We start from the raw sequence: 19,967 nt of genomic DNA, 5'->3' as shown, positions 1-19,967 counted from the left end.
CACAACAATCTCTCATCTTATTTCTGGCTTTAAATATAATTAAGTATCCAAAGTACAAATACAAGTAAATTTACATATAGTTACATGTGTAGTAGGCTACACTATGAGCAATTATGGATCTGATATTCAGCATTTTGTTTGATTATCTGAATCAATGTTTTTTTTTATCAGATTGCCAATAAAGTAAATGAATGAAAAAATGCACTACTTCGGCTCTGATGCAGCATGCCATCTGCATAGTTACTCAACTCATCAAATAAATGTCTTGGAGTAAGAAGTACAATATTTGACTCCAGAATGTATTGGAGTGGAAGTATAAAGTAGAAGAAAATGTAAATACTTGTGCAATAATGGTACAAGTACCTCAAAATTGTTCTTAAAGGGTACCTCCACTAATTTTACACTTTAAAGTGTGTTTACAGGTGTTGGGTAGTACTACTGCATATGTGAAAAAAAAGTAGTATAAAGTATTTTGTGGCTCCAGAGGAAGCTGCATGCAATCTGATAAATTGCCTCCATGGTGTCACTGAGTGGATTAGTTGCATTGTGGGTAATGTAGGCGACAGGTTAGTCCACTGGTCTAGCATTGCACTAATATAGCATTGTTGGACTCATGTCGGACTCAAAGTTAAAAAACAAATGAACAAAATCGATAAACCAGAGATATCGCCTTTTTTATTTTATTCCTTTTCAAAATCTAGCGCCTACATTGCCCACAATGCAACTTAGCCACTGAGTGACATCACTGGAGACAGTTTATCAGATTACGCAGCTTCCTCTGGAGCCACAAAAGACTTTATGCTACTTTTCCCTTCCCATATGCAGTAGTACTCTCCGAGACCTGTAAACACACTTGAATGTGTAAAATTGGTGGCGTTACCCTTTAAGTACAGTACTCGAGTAAATGTATTTAGTTACATTCCACACATGTCAACCCCTAAGTGTGAAAGAGACATCATATCTGTTAGATTTTTTTGTAATGTAGTCTTTAAATATGTTACGATGAATTGTTATGATGCAAGAATGAGGAGAATTAGTCCCAAATGTTTGAGTACTGTGAAAACCACTATAGTGACACCTCACCAGTGTATGCCGGGCCAAGCTGGAGGCAGATGTTGGACTGACGCCACCCACTTTCCGTAGCATCGTGTTTAACCACACAGGTTAGTGTTACAGAGGACTTAACTGGTTAACAACTACGTTAACGACGGTCTACCTCCACAAGGTTAACGCCCACTGATGGGAAGCGGAAGACGGAGAAGCTCTCTGCTGGTTTCGAGGTCTCTTGCCGTAAACTGGAAGCAATTGAACTCCATTTCGATGGCACATCTGCAGTCATCGTGGACTGCTGTGAACGCTGGAGGCACGGAGGAAAAAGTCGCTGCCGCAGACATGTAACGCTGGATGGACAGCTGACGAGACGTGTTGATTCACATCTTTAACTATGGCACGCTGATAAGAGGTGAGGCGTTTTATTTGTGACGGAGGCGATGCTGTCCTGGTGATGTTGAAGCTAACGCGCGGATGCGTAGCGCTAAGTTACCTCGCTAGCTAACCGCCATTTGTCGCTGCAAACTTTTAACACAATGTAGATGTTAGTCAAAGAATTGTAAACACGATAATGTTACAGCATACACGGTGTCATCTTTGTTATTGTTGTGTAACGGTGGGCGCTAGCGGTTTCTTGTTGCCTTAACTGCGCCTGCGTGTGTGCGTGTGACCCGCTTGTCTCCAGGTGCTCCCCGCCGGTGTCTGTGCTGCTGCAGCCGCCATGGAGGTGGGCAGCCTCCCCGTGGAGCTGTGGAGGGTTATCTTGGCCTACCTTCCTCTCCCTGACCTGGGCCGCTGCTGCCAGGTGTGTCGTGCCTGGCGGGAGCTCATCCTCTCTCTAGATAACACCCGCTGGAGGCAGCTCTGCCTCCGCTGCCCTGAGTGCAGGCACCCCAACTGGCCCAGTCAGCCACATCTGGAGCCCCCATCCTGGAGAGAGGCCCTGAAGCAGCACGCCCTGGCCACCCGCACCTGGACTCAAAATGGACCAGAGCTCCAGTCCTCCGCCTGCCTCCTCTTTTTCCGTCGCAGGAAAGACCGCAGGACTTGGCATGTGGGGCCAGGATGTGAGTTTGAGACCCTTCGCGGGGCCCTTGGGGTGGTGGGGCCGTATGACCGTGTGGTTCTCCATCCAGGGGTGTATGAGGAGCAGGCTGAGGTGGCGCTGAAGGTGCCCGTGGAGCTGGTTGGGCTGGGGCGACTGGGTGAGGTGGCCCTCCTGGTGTGTATGGAGCAGCAGTGCCCCACTGCCAGGCTGTGTAATCTGGTTTTCATGCCACCCTGGTTCTCCACTGTGGTCTACAAGGTAAAGAACAGCTTGTTGTGATGTTGTTGTTTTTTTTACAGCAGGGTCGTATCATCTTAACAAAATCAGGTGTAAGAGCCGCAATAATAAGACACAGATTTCCTGCTTTCTCTGTTTTATATCATATTAAACTGAAAATCTTTTGATTTTGGACTGACAAAGCAAGACATTTAAAGGTCCTTTTTGTAAAATAGAAATTGCAGCTGACCTATCCTGCCATCCCAAAGTCTCAGTTTTTGACCATAGGAATGAGCCTCAAAAATCAACTTTTCTTACAAATAGGTCCCTTTAAAGACATCAATTTGGACTGTGATGGACATTTTTCATTATTTTCTGACTTTTTAGAGACCAAATGATTCATTGAAAATCTAGACAGTAATCAGCTGATTAATCAAAAATAAAATAATCCTTAGTTGCAGCCCTAGTGTTATTCTCCTTGCTTCTTTCTTGCTGAATCTGTCTGACTCCCCACCTTTCTCTCCTCGTTTTGCTCTAGACGTCATGGGGTCACGTCCAACTAGATAACTGCAACTTTGAGGGGGCTCAGTTGCAAGTCCGCGGCCCAGGAACCTGCCAGGCTCGCTTCTGCTCCTTCTCACAAGGCAGCTCAGCCCACTTACTGGGTGTCGTCCTCAGTTTATTGGACAGCTGTGACTTCTCAGGAAGTGACACAGCTTCTGTGACAGTTGAAGGTCCCCCCGTCTCAGAAAGGAACTGGGCTTGCAAACACCTGGCTGCCTTGGCCAGGACGTTCCAATCATGTGGTGCATCTGGGAGTAACAGCAGCCCTCCCACAGGCCATGTGGCAGGTTCCACTGGTGGGCATCAACCTCCAGGTGCCAATGTTAAAAAGGAGCATGTGAACATAGAGGACTGGCAGAAGAGGACTGGGGTAGATGCAGTGTGTCAGGGCACAGTGATTGAAGACTGCTGGAGTGACCACAGCGAGGGAGAGGAGGAAGATGGAGGAGGAATTAACACCATAAACCCATGTACATTGGATTACAAAATCCCATGTGATCATCACGGCTTGTCCCATTTGCTCAAGCCCCGGCCAGATGGCTCTCTGCCACCGGCCTCCTCCCTGGATCCCCCATCTGTAACCCCTGAACCCCTCACCTTTCAACAGGAACTAGACCGGGACCCTGAGGCTCAGATGTTGGCAGCATCCACCCATGGCTGTATCCTCAGGCGCTGCCTCTTCAGGGAAGGGAAGGGTGGCGTGCATTTGTCTAATTATGGACAAGCTCGGCTGGAGGGCAATGTTTTCCGTGGGCTGAACTATGCTGTCCGCTGCATCCAGAACTCCACAGTAAATAAGATCATGATAACATTTTCCAGACTATTGGAGTGACACTTGAATGTATCTTAGCACATTTAAATGCAATATGTTCAATGGCTTTGGTATCAAGTTAAGTGGCTCAGATCATGAGTAATTGAGGAGATGTTTTCTATTCAGAGTGCTACTTGATCTCACTCTCCTTCTCCTCTAACCTCCTTAAGATAGTGATGCTGAGAAACGAGGTGTGTGAGTGCCGTGCATCGGGTGTGTTCCTGCGCCTCTCTGCTCAGGGCCTCATCGCAGAAAACGACATCCACTCGAATGGGGAGGCGGGGCTGGACATCCGAAAAGGGGCTAACCCCATCATTGTGGTGATTGCTGATCCCTTGTCTATTGAAGTTTTAAGAGAAAGAAGCAATACACACGTTTGACAAAATAATCTTAAAACAAGCTACACCTAATAGCTTTACACAGAGCTTTCAACAGCATCTCAGAGTCAGTTACAAAGATGGTACATTGCACCCTTGCCCTTTATATCTTACCAGTGAATTCAGACCTTGTAGACTGTCACATAATTCACAGTGTCCCTTTTTCCCCTTGGTATCAACATCATCCTGAGTGATCCAATCACAAGTGGACAGCTCTAAGTCCAGGTTAGGTTCCTGCCAACAATTAGCAGCTATTTGAAACAGCACTCTATTTCTCCTGAGTTCACCATTTACGCTTAATTTATGAAAGAAGACAATATTTTATTGACAGTAAACATCTCAGATTTTACCAATATAGGCAACTTTGTCACCTGTGAGGAAAATCCCCAGGGAAATTTTGAGATGTTAAGTGAGTAGAAACTTCATTTGTCCCAGTGATGTACTTGTTCATTTGCACATAGAGCCGGGGTGTGTGATCCGATTACAAGTGGTCACTCGAGACGTATATTAATGCCAGGTGTGAACTGACGGACTTAGAGCTGTCCACTTGTGATCGAATCACGCAGGACAGATGGTAATACCAGGTCTGAATTCCCTCAATGATGTGAAGTGCTGTCCATGATAGAAACGGATGCTGAGTGTGAACATGTATAAAAGGCATTAAAAGTGATGTATAGAAGCTCACATTTGATGAAACTCGAACAGCAGTGGTTACATTTCCAAATGTAACTCTTCTTAGTTTGTCTTCTCTACTCAATTTTTACTCTTTGTCTTTCATTCCACAGTGTAACAAAATACACAGCGGTTTGCGTTCAGGGGTTGTTGTCCTTGGCAATGGAAAAGGTTCAATTCGGAGCAACCAGATCTATAACAACAAGGAAGCAGGCGTGTATATACTCTTCAGCGGCAATCCTGTGGTCAGGTAGGTGGGACTCCACACACATCTAACTTGCCTAGGAATGTGTAGTCCCTGCTTCTCCACTTTTATTCATTGTGTTCATACAGAATGCACTGTAGAGGGTTTTTTCCAGTAAGAAAGAAAGAGTATAGCTTTTTGTTTTTTTAATGCATCAAATGAAAGCAATATTGTTGAGCACTCTGTTTCAAACCACCAGTACAATAGGCAATCACAGCACACAGTCTGACTCACCATAAAAACACAGATGTTTCCTAATAAGTCAGGACAGTGAACCAGCATCGGAAATACCAGGATCCTGAAACCAAAGCAGCTCAATGGAATTCACCCTTCATTACTTTTATGATTTATACCTGTGGCAGGACACAGTCTACCTTTACAGTCTCTTCTTAACGTGCATGTGTTCCTATGGGTCACTTCTGATCTTTATTAGCAATGTCCAGTTTATTAATGGAGACACTGGCATTCAGTCCTAGAGCGTATAAAAGTATGTTTGCACCGTTCATGCAATGTTCCACACAACAAGTTAAAATTTATCAACTTGTGTGTGTGGCTTGATAACTTGTAGGGTGCAGTTTGTGACATAAATAAGCAAGCCAAGCCCAGTGTTCCTGTGTAGATGACTATATAAAGTCTTGTTCAATAGTTGCCCCTGTTCCACTCATATTCTCTCCTCTCTTTCTCTCTTAGTGGGAATCACATCTTCCAAGGCCAGGCAGCAGGGATAGCTATAAATGAGAATGGAAGAGGGATGATATCAGGTGTGTAAGTCAGTCTTTCCCACCTCTTTCCACATATCACATCAGCATGCCAAATGGGTTCCTCATTTTCCCCAGTTGATGTGTCACTTCCAGAAATTAAAGACTCATTTGTGGTCATGAACCCTGATTTTCTTCGACGTATACAGTAAATGTATTTTAATTCCAGAGAATGTGATCAGAGAGAACCAGTGGGGAGGTGTGGACATCCGCAGAGGAGGTGACCCCATCTTGAGGAACAACTACATCTGTTATGGCTACTCAGATGGTGTTGTGGTGGGAGAGAGAGGTCGTGGACTTATTGAGGGAAACCATGTCTACTGTATGTAATTTCAAGGCAGTGTCATACATTTATCATATAACAGCACATTTATCTCTAGCTCTTGTCTTTTCCAAACGCGACACAGATGTTTGAGGTCTCCTCTTTCTCCTGTTTCTTCAGGTAACAAAGGCTGTGGTGTGTGGGTTATGTCCTCCAGCCTCCCGCAACTCCTGGGAAACTACATCACCCATAACTGCATGTACGGGCTGGCCGTGTTCTGCAGAAAGGACCCAGGGAACATAGAGGCCAGGGAGGGGAACTGGCCAGGGCAGGACGGGGGTGGAGACGGAGGCAGTGGGGAAAGGAGGGGGGTAGAAGGAGAAGGGCGAGAAGGGCAGGAGAACTTGAATGAAGAGGGGGAGCTATTTGCGTGGGAGAGTGATCTGGACAGTGAGGATGAGCGCCACTCTGCCCGTCGCTCCATCAGTGTGGCCCTGGTGGAGAGCAACTGCATGAACTACAATGGAGGTAATTAATAGACCTGTTGAATAGTGTCGACTAAAGTGACTCACTTCATGCATCTGATGACCTCACCATCTTTCCCACTCCCTTTTCTGCAGCGGTTGGTCTGTACGTGAAGAGCAGTGAGCCCCTGAATGTTTTCTCTAACCTTGTGAACAGTAACCGTGGCACCGGCATTACTGTACTGCAGAGCAGTCAGCTGACCCGGCTGGTTACAAACTGCATTGTGGACAATGGTCGAGGTGGTGTTACGGTGGAGAAAGACTGCAGAGTGGAGCTTCGTGGTAACGGCATTTATAAAAACGGTGGCCATGGTGTCAGTTTCGGTGGTAACGGGCAGATTGTGGAGAATGATGTGGTTGGAAACTGTGGATATGGGATCCAAGTCTCTGGTAGCGCTGACATCAAGGTGAGATGGACTAGGGAATGAACACAGTGTGACTACTTTTACAACACTGTACATAACTCCTTAATAAGAATCAACTCATTACTTCATAATTTTTGTAATTTTTATCTTTAGATACTGCGCAACCGTGTCCAACCAGCGCAGGGCTGTGGCATCGCTGTGCTCGGGCCAGTAAAAGGTGTTGTCCATGACAATCTCTTGTTCCAGGGCCATCCTGGAAACAAAAAAACACTACTACATATGGATCCTGCCAATGAGAGCTGTGCGTTGCGCAACAACAGTGTTCTAAGGCATAATAACAGGTAACTAGGCAACCAACGGAAAGTGCCATAGATTGAGACCACCAGCGGCTTTACGGTCGTTGCTCTTTCTCCCTTTCTTTCTGCTGTTCACACACTTGTAGCAGCTGTAATCTATATATTCATCCTCAGCTTTATGGAGCCTTATTTTAGTTTCTGACCTGGCTGCAACTTTACTGTTTTGGTTCAATCTCATCGCTCCTGCAGCGTTGTTTTCAGCCACAGAAGGCAGCTGTTTTCAGAAAAAAACCTCTAAAAGCTCGCTGTAAACCACCTGCTCAGCACTAAATTAGCTGGTGAAAACAGTGGAGCATTTAGCAGCTAAAGGGCCAAATAATTTCCCTCAAGGGATCAAATTGTTATCTGACAACCAAGTAGCCAGAAACACAACTTTAAATGAACTACTATATGTCTAAATAAATGTTTGCTAGGTGAAATGTCAGTGTTGTGTTCACAATTTGCCTCAGCTGCCCACAAATTGCCCAAAAAAAACAGTTATTGCAGTTGTAATTTGTATGAACATTTCTTATTAACTCTCATTTTTTATCTCTTTGTATTTTATAGCTGTACACCTGCTCCTCCCTGGGTTTTGGAAAACCCTCCACCTCGTCCACTGGCCAGCTCCCCTTCTGGCCTCTCCTCATCCCAATATCCTTCCCGACTTGGAATCTCCATGACAACCAGGATCAGCGCCACTGTAGAAAGCGGTTGCCACAGTGGCAGCATGTTCTGCTCCATCCTGTGAATACTGCCGGGCACTTATGAATGAATGGTCGGCATATGTCATGCACGTGGAGCACACTGACTTTAAATGATGACCTCCTCTTGTAGTAAAAAGTGAGAGGCTGCTCTGAGTATAACCACTAAAGGGGGACATCCACCTTCCAGTGCATTAATGCGGCACGACATTTTGTAAATCTGGAACCAGATTTTGTAAATTTTATGAATGAATTTGTGTAAATGTCAAACAATGAATTGCAGCTGGAGTACAACACATTCAAGTCAAAGAACCATTTCCAGACTGAAGCTTTAACTTAATCTTTAACATGCACATTTCATACACATGTACAAAACTGCTGTAGACGTGGTGGTTTCGTCAGTTTGCTTCTGAGACTCACTGGTTAGGAGGTGCACATTTATAAATCCTAGCAGGAGCCAGAGGCTTCAGAGATGCCAGTTTCAAACATGTTACAAAGTAAAGCTGTGCCTTGTTTGACTCTTTTAATCAATTAATGATTGTAGCTAGAGGAGGAGTTGTCATAGTGTGAGAGGTGCATATGCAAAAAAAACAAAACTAAAAAGGCCAAACTTAAGCTTCTGCCTGTTGCACAGAGCTGTTTTGTTTCCTGGTGAGTCTGTGTTTTGGAGAAAATTCAGTGAGGGAGGACAAGTTATCATTCCAGACACCATCAGTCCGCTGCACAGTGACACACGATGCACAGACTCACCTGGTAATAGCCAGTTAAAGAAGGAAAATGATGTTCAGTGTGCAATATGTACCGTCTACAAATGTGCCTATACATTCTGACTGTCTGAGCTAGATGTTTTCTCTCATCTAGAATTTGTTTACAGCTCATTACTCATTGCTTTTTTTGTATCTTGCATAGTAAGCATTAAGGAACAAAGTCATGTACAACTCAAAGTTCACCATTTTATTTGTCTACAAAATGCATTAATAAACAGTCCTCGTTTGTGGCATTTCCAATTCTCTCTGTATCCAATTCTCATCTCTTCCTATCTTGACCCTCAGTGCATTTTCTTGCGTTTCCGTCTCTCCATGAACTGGTCGTATTTGACCAACGGCAGAACAAGAGAAGCCTGACTGTGTTCGTCTCGCAGTCCGGCCTCATCAGACTTCGCCCGGGGTGGTCTAATCAGGGTCAGTCCCATTGATTTTGCAACCTCAATCATCCTATAAGAAGACACAAAAACAGTCAGGCAGAGTTCTTCTAATGCAACTCTGACAGGGTTTCATGTGGTGTGATAATTATGTGTACAACAAGAGTGTGTACATTTCACACAGACTACACGAACTGAAGTTTCCATATCCAAGTCTTTCCCCCCCTCTTACCTGGCCTCAGTGATTCCCAGGTCACGGTGCAGTAATGTGAGGTTAGCAGTCATGTGACCCAAATGCAGCAGCAGGGCCAGCGAGTACGCTGCTAGCTTTGCACGCATTGATGAAGACACCATGTTCTGGATCCTAAGAGGGACAGGCGAGGTGAACAACACTATGCAAGACTGAGTCGCCTAATGACAGGAAATGTATTTGCAACAAAAATCAGTGCGACAACAAATTAAAGGCTGCTCGATTATGCTAAAAAGCATTTTTATGATCAATACTGAGTTCATGATAATTTTAACATAAAATGTTTTTATAGAGGTTAGTCCTTTTACAGCCACTATACAATAACAAGTAGGGATAGAATCCTGCAAGTACCACCAACGTGCAGCCAAGTTATAAGGATTCAGAAAGGTACCAACAGTCATGACATGACATGAAATGAAAGATAATAAACATTATCCCTATAGACAATAACTAGATGACAGATGTGCAAAACTTCGATCACTATCATACCTGCCATTGTTGAAAGTCTCCACAGTGAATGTTTTCATCAGTTTGTTCAGAATGATGCGAGGACAGCCTTCCTCCTGTCCAACTGTAAATGTAAACATTACTCATAATTAGTCCAGGCTCCTCAGATGTGCAGAAGGACACTTTTGAGCGACACGTTTAGGATGAAAGGCAAACGAACATTACTCACACTTGCGGCTGATGCTTTTCTGCCGTGCCAGATTGAGGAGCAGAGAAATGTAAAAGGCACAGCGTGATGTTTTATCTCTGGTTTCACCTACAGTTGGCATGTTCTCCAGGAGCTTCACAACACACAAGCACCTAAAAAAACAAAGTACAAACAGAATTAGAAGGCAAAAAAACAAAATGTAGCTTAATAAAATGTCTTAGCAATGTGAGGCCCTTTTACCCTCCATCATTTCTCATCTTCTGCAGCTCCTCATGGGTGAGAGCTGCCATCTTTGAACCAGCCTGTTCCAACGCCCCAAACTCTACCGGACTCAGGACTGTGGACATCCATTAAGGACCAAGACCTGAACAAACAACCTTAGCTGCAGCTTTCCCCTCCAACTAAATCATCTGTTCCACCATCTACTGTTCCTGCACTGACACACACAACGAAAATGTAGGATACGATCGTCAAACGCGTAGACGTTCTCAGGTCTGTCAGCGTCTGCAGTGCAAGGAGGCAGGTGGAGAGCCAGCTCTGCCTGGGACTCTGTCTCAGCCACTTCCTGTTGTAGAGCTGAGGGGAGAGAGAGGAAGAACAAATGAGAAAATCATGATCGTGGCACAAGAATAGAGGAAGACCACGAATGGAGAGAAAGACAACCCACTTCCATGACTTAGACAGTGACTACGTTTACATCCACACCAATATCCCAATATCCCACTACTATCAGACATTTTACAGAATTAGACAAAGGTCATGTAAACAGCATATTGTGTTTGGATATTCAGGAGGTTCTTCTAAAAGGCGGTTGAACAAATGAAAGAGGAAGGCTGTGTTAATTAAATCAAAGCATGTTATCAAGAGTATTAATATGTATACATTTTCGTTACCCACGTAAGAAGCTGAGCAGGACTATTGTTTTTTTTAGAATAAGGGCAAAAAACTGAATATTTTGTGCACATAGACACAGTCAATGTAAACATATGGCTTACCTTCCAGTCCCTTTTGGTCAATCACTGTGTTGGCAGCCTTAGCCACTGCTTGCTGCAGGGTATCACTCCCCACTTGATTCAGCCTGCGGGAGCTCAGAGCTCTCTTCTGTTTGTTGGTGCCAAACGCCTCAATCAAAGAGTCGACCTGAAGAGGAGACGCAACATAACATTAAGACACCTACACCAAGTTTATTCTCAACTGAGCACAGTCTTCTCTGGACAAATGATCTTACCTTGTCTCTGTAGGTCAGAGTAGTGTCCTGAGGTTTTGCACTCTCTGTTGTCTCTCCTGATGAAAGAAGACATCGCAAGTAAATAAGCAACCAGAAATAATCTCAAGCCAAACACAGTTCATTTTCATCTCAAAAGATGAGATGGTTGTTTTGGATAGTTGACTGCAACTTGGGGTATGTAGACTCCTTTAGTGAGATTCACTATTGCAATAAGTACATGGTGGCGATTGTTTTTCTTTTTACCTGGTATTACAGGTTGCATGTTAAAGAGCTGAGCACTGTGTACCTCCATCTGCATGGTCTGCTTATTCAGAACTCCCACATAATATCTAAACACACACAAAACATCACAGTTAGTAGTTTGCCACAGTCACAATGTCTCAAAACATGCTTCGTTAACCTACTTGCAAAGGTTGTTGCATTTCAAGGACCCCGTTCCAAAATTATTTCCAACATAGGACAGTCTGTCTGATTCAGCCACCTAGACAGAGGAAAACAAAACGCGGTCATGAAAGCGCTTAAAGCAGAGCAACACAACCACATAATACACATAATACTGAGGATGGAAGCAGCCCTTCATCTTCCTCACCAATATCCGTCGGCTCTTTTTCCTGGGGTTATTCTCATCTGTGTTCTTGTACATGCTGAAATCCAGTTTGTCTGCATTTTTGACGCTGCCGTTAGAAAACCGGACTGTGAGAAGAAGAAACATAATCGGACACTTGTCAACATTCAGGGGTGGAAAGTGTCTCAGTACATTTACTGAAGTATTGTACTTGAGTATTTCCATTTTCCGCTAAATGGTCGGTGGCAGCATTTACATGATTTTATCGTAAAGGGTTTTACAATTTTTACTTTACACTTCTACTGTAGTATATTGTGCTTTTTACGCCATTTTATTGATTTGATCAAATAGATTTAGATTAATAACCACAAATATTATCAGAAAATGTTACTGATGAGGTTAAAATAAGAGTAATGATGCCTTGGTGAAATTCACAAGCTATCCATCGGTGTTCATAATGAGAACTTAAGAGACAATAATTCATTAATTCACTATTATTACAGGATATAAGTTACATTATTGTGATCTCAGCCATTTTGCATAAATGCCTGATACAGTTTTGATTGCTGAGTATTTCTACACTGGGGTATTTCTACTTTTAATCAAGTAAAAATACTTGAGTACTTCTTCCACCACTGTCAACACCTGTGTTTTATACATAAACACAATTTGGATGATACAAGTAAGACATTAAGTTGAATTCATGCAACCAGCAACTAACAAGATAAACCACATTCACGTATAAGGAGTTTGTTTTTCTTATTGTGCTTAACTATTGTCAAATGTAACTTCACACACACACACACACACATAACGTGAAACTCCCTCAGACAGGCACACAACTAAACAACTAGCCCTGCTGCTAGCACCCACGTGTGCAATACAAATGGCTGTTTAAAATAGAGAAGACGAGCACGAGCCGGCATTTACAGGCACGATTACAATTACAATATTCTTCTAAAACATTCTGACAAACAACAAATGTAAGATAGTCACCGATAACAGCTTTATCGGAGTCTCTCTCCTCTCCACAACACACTAACGAGCAGGAGGCAGCCATAGTTGTTGTCATGAGTTTCCAGGTGAGGCAAGAGGAGTCTCTCCTGCGGACTTCCGGGTTCGCAAAGATTGAAACCATGTAATATATCATATATTTTACGCAATTTGATTTTGATCTTAAACCAATTTGTCATATTTTGTCAGTTTGCCGCAGTTTTAAAACATAAAGCTTTTAGCGCTGATCATATAATGAATGCTAGTTTTCATATTAGAAAGTCATTTTTTAATGTAGGCCCTGAATGTATCAACAAACACAAACATAATATAGCAGTAAGACACAAACAGACTTTATTCCAAACTATGTCAAATGTATGAATGCATTCCAGTAAAAAAAAGTATCACAATGGTTAAAAAAACACAAAAACAAAAAACAAAAAAAAAAACCTAATGAAGAGTCAACAGAAAACAACAGAAGATGGTAGGAGGGTTATCATCCTGACACACTGTCATCTTTGGATACACGGGCTCTGAGGGTGCAGCAGCGACCTCCTGCGGTGAAACGTGTAACTGCAGCTCTTCACCTCGTCGAGGTCACGGACATGGAAGTGAAGCACAGCGCCACCCTGTGAGTCTGGTTGGGAAAAACCCGTCTGAGGGTGTTAAATTACTAGAAATCATAACACAGTCATCGTCGGAGCCGGGTCGATATTGGCGGTCAGGTCTCATTGAGGGTGGTTAGCGTTATCTCCGACTGTGCCTTGGGGCTGACGCGGACAGCTCACCGTGTTCGCACATCACTGTTAGCTCTCGCCTCCACAGCTAAAACCATTCAATACGAGGAAACAGGAGCTAGTGAGCGGACAGCAGGGGACGTGGGGCGTAGCAGCAGGAATGTTGACTAGCTGTAGCTCCGTTTGATGGAAAAGGATCCAGATAACCGGTCCAGACAGGTGACCGAATGCTAACTCACTGCCTCCGTTGTAGCTAACAGGCTGGTAGGTAGCCGGCTAACTTTAGCCTCGTCTGGTTCTGGTCAGGGGCCTGTTTCTGCTCTTGTTACCTGCGCTTTCGGAAAATTCAAGGTAATATTAGTCAATACTTTTTCTCCAGTGTCATCTTCACAACAATAGAATTCTTTGTTTTTGCTAATTTGGCTAATTTCGCCAGCTAACTGGCTAACCTGTGTTAGCCAATCAAGCTAGCTAACTATCCTACCTATCTGATGTTGTTATAGTGCTGCAGAGCACAGCCCGCTGCTCTGTTATCAATCTGGCATTACTAACCTACATACCTTAAATATCAGTTAACAGATAGACAAGCTAAAGTGCAAATTATTTAACAGCATATTACTTTACAGCAAGAATATCAGTCCTCTGGAAACATTGATCTTGATGCAATCATTAATAATCTCACAGGAAGTTTTGCAGGACCACAGAATAATGCTTTACTCTCACTACAGTTCATGCCTGTTTTGTCCCTGTGTCCAAATAACATCAACACTTTCTGATTTTTGAAATATCAGGAAATGGTATAGTCCAAAGTGATGTCTTCAGATGGCTTGTTTTGACCTACCATCAATTTCAAAAACTCAATTTAGCAAAACTCTATTTAGATTATTTTATTACTAAAAAAAACTGCCTTACAAAGTGCTTTACAGCAAACGCAAAAACACAACAATAAAATATGCAGTTGCGTATGAATAAACAGGCCAAAAGAGAAATAAAACTTTAAAAAAAGGATGATTAAAACCACATAAACACCAAGGATAAACAGGGATAGCTTTACCTATAACACATGAAGGTGAAAAGAATCAAATTTAAGAGGAAATTCTGGCATTTCTGGTCGACCATTAATTCGATCATTAAACCTGTTGTCACTAGATGTCATGTCATTCGACTAATCACCACCGTCTCCAACCTTCTAACCTTTGCCTGCGTCTGTCACCAGGGCCATGGATTTCCCGGGCCATTTCGAGCAGATCTTTCAGCAGCTCAACTACCAGCGTGTCCACGGTCAGCTGTGCGACTGCGTCATCGTGGTGGGCAGCCGACACTTCAAGGCCCACCGCTCGGTGCTGGCGGCCTGCAGCACCCACTTCAGAGCCCTGTTTACTGTTGCAGAGGGAGATGCCAGCATGAACATGATCCAGCTGGACAGCGAGGTTAATATCTTGACAATATTGTGTGAAAGAGGGCAAGGATGATGATAATATATTAATGTTTAAAAACTAAAACTACTCAATGAACTCCATGTGTACTTGCAGGTGGTGACAGCTGAAGCTTTTGCTGCTCTCGTGGACATGATGTACACCTCCACATTGATGCTGGGCGAGAGCAACGTCATGGACATCCTCCTCGCAGCCTCACATCTGCACCTAAACAATGTTGTCAAGGCCTGCAAACACTACCTGACCACACGCACCCTGCCCATGTCCCCCTCCTCTGACCGACCCACCCATCACCACCCTCAGCAGGAACAGCAGAGGCACCGGCAGCAGCAGCAGCAGGTAGCAGATTTATCAGTAAACCCTGCTCTAGCTGCAAACGCTAACCTCGCAGCAAACGCCGCCACGTCAAAGTTGCAGCGCTCCTTCCTCCTGCAGCAGCTGGGGCTCAGCTTGGTGAGCTCTGCTTTGGGCGGGATGGAGGAGGACACCGTTGGAAATGTCGTCGGCAGAGGAGTGGTCGAACAGAGAGCATCCTTCCCGATCAGACGCTTCCACAAACGTAAGCCCTCTCTGGCCATGGGCCTGTCAGAGGAGAGACCCAGGCAGAGGCAGCGTCCCTCCGGCCCTAACATGGGGCTGTTAGGTGAGGGAGGGATGAACGCAGAGCACGAGGAGGGAGCACTGCTCTCCCCGGACTCCCACAAGATGGGGGATGAATCCAAATTGGATGCCGCGATCACTGGCTTAGTGGGAGTGTCCCAAGATGACCCTCAGATGCCGAGCCAGTCGGATAGTGGACACTGCGAGGGGGAGGACTTGGGGAGGATGCAGGGTGGGGTGAACAAGGAGGAGGACATGGATGACCAGGACCAGCAGGACAACAGAGTGGGGGTGCAGATCAAATCAGGGACAGAGGAGGAGGAGGCTGAAGAACAGAAGGTAAAGTTGAGTAACTAACTGCATGCAGCAACATTTTTAAATCTTTTTCACTTTTGTGAGGTTTACCTTTTTACTTTTCTAAATCTACTTTGGCATTTGATGAAACTCCTCCTCTACTTTCCCCCGACTTGTAGGTGGTGGTTAAACGAGAGCCGCTAAGTTCGCCCGAGCCAACTGACGAAATCAGCGACGTGACATCGCAGGCTGAAGGCAGCGACCGGGCCGAGCCTGGAGGCGAGGAGGAGAAGGCAGAGCTGAGCCCAGAGAGCAGCGACCGCAGCTTCACCTCCGAACCCCAACCCAGCTCCAACTCTCTGCTGCAGCCCAGCTCGCAGCTCCTCCTCAAGAGCAGCATGGGAGGAGGAGTCGGAGGAGGGTACGGGTGTAATAACGGACTGGGTGGCAAACCTGGTTTCAATATTTCCAGCTTCCTCAGCCCTAAGGATTTCGGAAGCGGCGGGCCAGGGTTAGTTACTGGAGAGGACGACCTCCCCAACACAACTACTGGTGACGCAGTAGCACATCACTTCCTGCTCAGACAGGAAGCTGCTGGGCCATCCGGCTCTGCTTCTTCTTCTCTTCTGCAGTCAGGTCCGCTTGGTGGTGACAGTCGCAACGGATTTGGAGACAGCCTCCAACCTGATTCTCTATTCCTCCGCCCACTGCATGATGGTTTAGGGAACCCTCGAGGAAGTGGGGGAGGTGGGAATGCAGGACATGGAGGTGTAGATCCCTTTGATTTGGACTTCCAGCGCTCTAGTCTGGGGTTCCACTCCATGGGGCGACACTCACGAGGCGCAGCGACTGCCGCTGCTCTGGGTTACCCAGGTTACAGACGTATTGCCCCTAAAATGGCCACCGGGATGGGATCAGAGGAAGGAGTAAGTGGCGTACTCCAGGACGCAGCATCTTCCTCCTCAAGTCTGACCAGTCCTCTGCTTCTAAACAAGAGTGGTGGGTATGAGATAAACAGTGGCAGGCCCACCTCGCTCCCCCCTCAGCTGACCCGAGCTTCAGCCGACGTCCTGTCCAAGTGCAAGAAGGCCCTGTCGGAGCATAACGTCCTGGTGGTGGAGGGAGCTCGGAAATACGCCTGCAAAATCTGCTGCAAGACCTTCCTCACCTTGACTGACTGCAAGAAACACATCCGAGTGCACACGGGAGAGAAACCGTACGCGTGTCTCAAGTGTGGGAAGCGCTTCAGTCAGTCCTCCCACCTGTACAAGCATTCCAAGACCACCTGCCTGCGCTGGCAGAACAGTAACATGTCCAATGCGCTGCTGTAGGGCCGAGAAGAGCGGGCCGACAGGATGGATACATTAGGAATCAGTGAAGGGTTTCCCTAAAATATTTAGATTTTTTTTGAAAGCTGTCACAGATGTTCTGTCCAGACTAACCAGTCCTGATCACAGACCAAAGATAGGGATGTTAATGTAACCTTACATTTTCTTTTCGGGGACAAACCCGCAGTATCAAGTCGGTTAAAGTTTTAAGGACACTTAACCTGTCGAAAGATTGTCGGACAAGCAAAAGTATCACATTTATCACTATGGATACTCTCCTGTAGGAGTATCGTTAATATTATGAGGACTCTCAATCTGTGTCAATACATGCAGCGTGCAGACTTTGCGTAATATTATCTGGGCCAGTTTTGACTTGTAAAGCAGCCACGCAGTTGCCTATGTTGTGTTTCTAAAAAGAATCACCTGGGCCTTCTCGTTATTAAGCGAAAATTAGATCTGCTGTTTGTGGTACGCTTATGATCAGTGTTTGCAGATCAGAGGCAGCTGTGCAGCACCAACATTAAAGGATAAGTTCACCCAAAAAGGAAAAGTCATTATCTACTCACCCCAATTCTGATGGAAAGTCGGGTGAAGTTTCGTAGTCCACAAAATAGTTATGGAACTTCGCAGCAAAACAACGTTGCAGCATTTTCCTAAACAACTGAAACAGATGGGGACTTGATTTAAAATGTTAAAAAAAGGCAACTAAAAAATAAAACACAAAATGGCTCTGAACAGCAGCTTGTAATCCAAGTCTCTGGGAGCCCTGAGATCCCAAACTGATTTGAAACTTGTTTTTTTCAAGTCAAAAAACAGTATATATACACTACAGTTCTGGTAGCTGCTGAGCTAAACGCATTAGCATAACCCCCGCCTACATTGTAAAGATCCAGATCCACTGTTTTGCGGACTACAAAACTTCACCTGACTTTCCATTGCCGTGGGGGTGAGCAGTTAATGACTGAAATTCCCTTTTTGGGTGAACTTATCCTTTAAGAAATGTAGTGTAAAATAGTGTCCTAATGTGTAGATTTCCATTGAACATATGTAAAACATGTAGCAGCATCCCACACCTGACCGTAACCGTTCTGTGCGACGGCAGCGTTACGAGCTGTCGACTGACTGATTCAGAGTCAGTTTGGATGCCAGATATGATGCCTGAGAGAACTGTTGATACTCACTCTACTGTACAAGAAGGTGGATGAAGTCAGATTCACTCCTGTGAGGCGGGCCTACGTCAACCAACAGAAAACATAACAGGAATCTAGTGCTATAGTAGTTCTTTTTTTAACCCTGTAGTTGGTACCGTATGCTGTTGTAATATAACCTAAATTCTGTTATTTACTGAAGAGAGAAAATCGACTAGGACAGGAGCAACCCCCAAAAAAAAGTTTGATTCAACGGATGTTAGATGTTTGACCCCAGTCGTTGCCTTTCAGTCCCAAGCACCTTTGAATTACCATCATCGGAAGTGTTGTTGTCATATGGTAGCTGGCAAGATGATTCATTTTGCACCGATTCACACTTCATATGCCGACAGGAATAAGTCTCACTTTGAAACATTTAAACCTGTAGTTTTTCAAATACAATCATCTTGCCCCAATTTGTGCTTTCCAGGCAGAGCTGTTAACATTAGATACAGTTCTGTTGTTTAGGGGGGTAAAATCAGAGCGATGAGCAAGAAAAAGCTTGCACAATCTTCATATTAACAGCAGGAAATAAATCTGCATTCGCTGGGCCTTGCAGTCTCTTTTTGAGAAAACTAATAGTGCATTATAATTCCATTTTAATACCTGGAAAATGCGCTCTAAATGCACCTTATTTTGTGTCATGATGTGCAGAACATGCAATCTGTTGTGGTTTACAATTGTTTCAAATTTGTATCTTGATGATTTCCCCTCCCTGTTATTCCTTCCTGACTGGGAATGACCACAAAAAGTTTGGCTGTGGCGAACACGTTTACTGACCGTCCACATGCCAGCCAAGTTTCCTTGCTCGCTGGTGCTCTACTGTGTACAGTATGTGTGTTTATTGAAAGGGCAGAACGTTGAGATGCAGAGTCGTAAATATTGCACATTTATGTGGTTGGTTTCCTAATTTTTCTCTTAAAAGAGACAAAACTCATGAAAAACAGAATATTTGTATAGGTTTACGACTGTACTTGATATCAGTGCTTTATACATGTCTCTTTATACATCTGATGTTGCATCCATTACAAAAGCACTTAGACAAATCATTTTTTTGTAACTAATATGTTTACTGGAATGTTTAACTATGTGAAAACGTTGCCGTGTTACAATTACTCAAGGGTTTTTTACACAACCATCACAATTAGTTTGCAAGCTAAGGGTTGTAGCATGTTTGCTGACATCTGTAATACACCATTTCCACAGGTTGTGAAATGCAAATACACATGGGGAAAATTTAAAAAAAATAATTTTATAGGGTCTCATGTCATCTTTTGATTTTACTTTTAGCTGTTTGTTTATGTTTGTGTCTGTATTTTAATATCTACCTGTAACTTGATAAATGCTGTCATAAAGTTCGACAGTTATGTTTCAGTTGACGATTTGCGTAAGATTCAAAAAGAGAATCTAAATTTGCAGCTGATAGAAAAATAACATAAAAAGGATTTTTACATCAGCCCGCTCCTGGAGGCCTGACCTCCCGTGGGTTATAAATAAGAGCAGCTTCATTGGTAGACAGTCGGTTGATTGACATCAGTGTTCATGCAGTGTTGTAGAGTTCTGTTTTAGTGAACCAAAATGGAAAAAAAATAACACTTTTAATTACATGTTTGCCTTTCTGTACAC

At 44.2% G+C, this 19,967-nt stretch overlaps 3 protein-coding genes across 3 annotated transcripts; 2 read left to right on the top strand and 1 right to left on the bottom strand.

The window, feature by feature from the left end:
• The first annotated feature begins 1,275 nt into the window (after positions 1 to 1,275).
• fbxo10 (F-box protein 10) lies at positions 1,276 to 8,937 on the top strand. Its single transcript, XM_073476534.1, has 11 exons — positions 1,276 to 1,462; positions 1,736 to 2,356; positions 2,853 to 3,668; positions 3,860 to 4,009; positions 4,852 to 4,988; positions 5,673 to 5,743; positions 5,910 to 6,062; positions 6,183 to 6,530; positions 6,623 to 6,933; positions 7,045 to 7,232; positions 7,794 to 8,937. Exons 2-11 carry the CDS (start codon positions 1,772 to 1,774, stop codon positions 7,972 to 7,974), a joined length of 2,940 nt encoding a protein of 979 aa, XP_073332635.1. The 5' UTR covers positions 1,276 to 1,462; positions 1,736 to 1,771; the 3' UTR covers positions 7,975 to 8,937.
• polr1e (RNA polymerase I subunit E) lies at positions 8,867 to 12,849 on the bottom strand. The gene is made up of 12 exons (XM_073476547.1): positions 12,763 to 12,849; positions 11,791 to 11,894; positions 11,606 to 11,682; positions 11,445 to 11,530; positions 11,202 to 11,257; positions 10,969 to 11,113; positions 10,439 to 10,549; positions 10,214 to 10,310; positions 9,995 to 10,125; positions 9,808 to 9,889; positions 9,301 to 9,432; positions 8,867 to 9,141 (listed from the first exon to the last, which is right to left on the bottom strand). The coding sequence occupies exons 1-12, from the start codon at positions 12,836 to 12,838 to the stop codon at positions 8,976 to 8,978; spliced, it is 1,263 nt and encodes a 420-aa protein (XP_073332648.1). The 5' UTR covers positions 12,839 to 12,849; the 3' UTR covers positions 8,867 to 8,975.
• A 417-nt stretch (positions 12,850 to 13,266) lies between these two features.
• On the top strand, positions 13,267 to 19,591 carry zbtb5 (zinc finger and BTB domain containing 5). The gene is made up of 4 exons (XM_073467348.1): positions 13,267 to 13,847; positions 14,713 to 14,926; positions 15,029 to 15,871; positions 16,006 to 19,591. The coding sequence occupies exons 2-4, from the start codon at positions 14,717 to 14,719 to the stop codon at positions 17,155 to 17,157; spliced, it is 2,205 nt and encodes a 734-aa protein (XP_073323449.1). The 5' UTR covers positions 13,267 to 13,847; positions 14,713 to 14,716; the 3' UTR covers positions 17,158 to 19,591.
• The last annotated feature ends 376 nt before the right edge of the window (positions 19,592 to 19,967 follow it).

The sequence above is a fragment of the Pagrus major genome, chromosome 1 (genome assembly GCF_040436345.1).
Source record: "Pagrus major chromosome 1, Pma_NU_1.0".
Classification (NCBI taxonomy): domain Eukaryota; kingdom Metazoa; phylum Chordata; class Actinopteri; order Spariformes; family Sparidae; genus Pagrus; species Pagrus major.
The sequence above is the reverse complement of the archived record's forward strand: the minus strand, read 5'-3'. Positions and strand labels throughout refer to the sequence as shown.

Bases quoted from the DNA above. Each gene is read 5' to 3' on its own strand.
- fbxo10 (XM_073476534.1), top strand. From the start codon at position 1,772: ATGGAGGTGGGCAGCCTCCCCGTGGAGCTGTGGAGGGTTATCTTGGCC. The intron at 3,669-3,859 runs GTAAATAAGATC...AACCTCCTTAAG, and splicing joins GCTGCATCCAGAACTCCACA to ATAGTGATGCTGAGAAACGA. The intron at 7,233-7,793 runs GTAACTAGGCAA...TGTATTTTATAG, and splicing joins GTTCTAAGGCATAATAACAG to CTGTACACCTGCTCCTCCCT.
- zbtb5 (XM_073467348.1), top strand. From the start codon at position 14,717: ATGGATTTCCCGGGCCATTTCGAGCAGATCTTTCAGCAGCTCAACTAC. The intron at 14,927-15,028 runs GTTAATATCTTG...GTGTACTTGCAG, and splicing joins TGATCCAGCTGGACAGCGAG to GTGGTGACAGCTGAAGCTTT. The intron at 15,872-16,005 runs GTAAAGTTGAGT...CCCGACTTGTAG, and splicing joins AGGAGGCTGAAGAACAGAAG to GTGGTGGTTAAACGAGAGCC.
- polr1e (XM_073476547.1), bottom strand. From the start codon at position 12,838: ATGACAACAACTATGGCTGCCTCCTGCTCGTTAGTGTGTTGTGGAGAG. The intron at 11,895-12,762 runs GTGACTATCTTA...TTCTTCTCACAG, and splicing joins CTCCGATAAAGCTGTTATCG to TCCGGTTTTCTAACGGCAGC. The intron at 11,114-11,201 runs GTAAGATCATTT...TCTCCTCTTCAG, and splicing joins CTCTGACCTACAGAGACAAG to GTCGACTCTTTGATTGAGGC.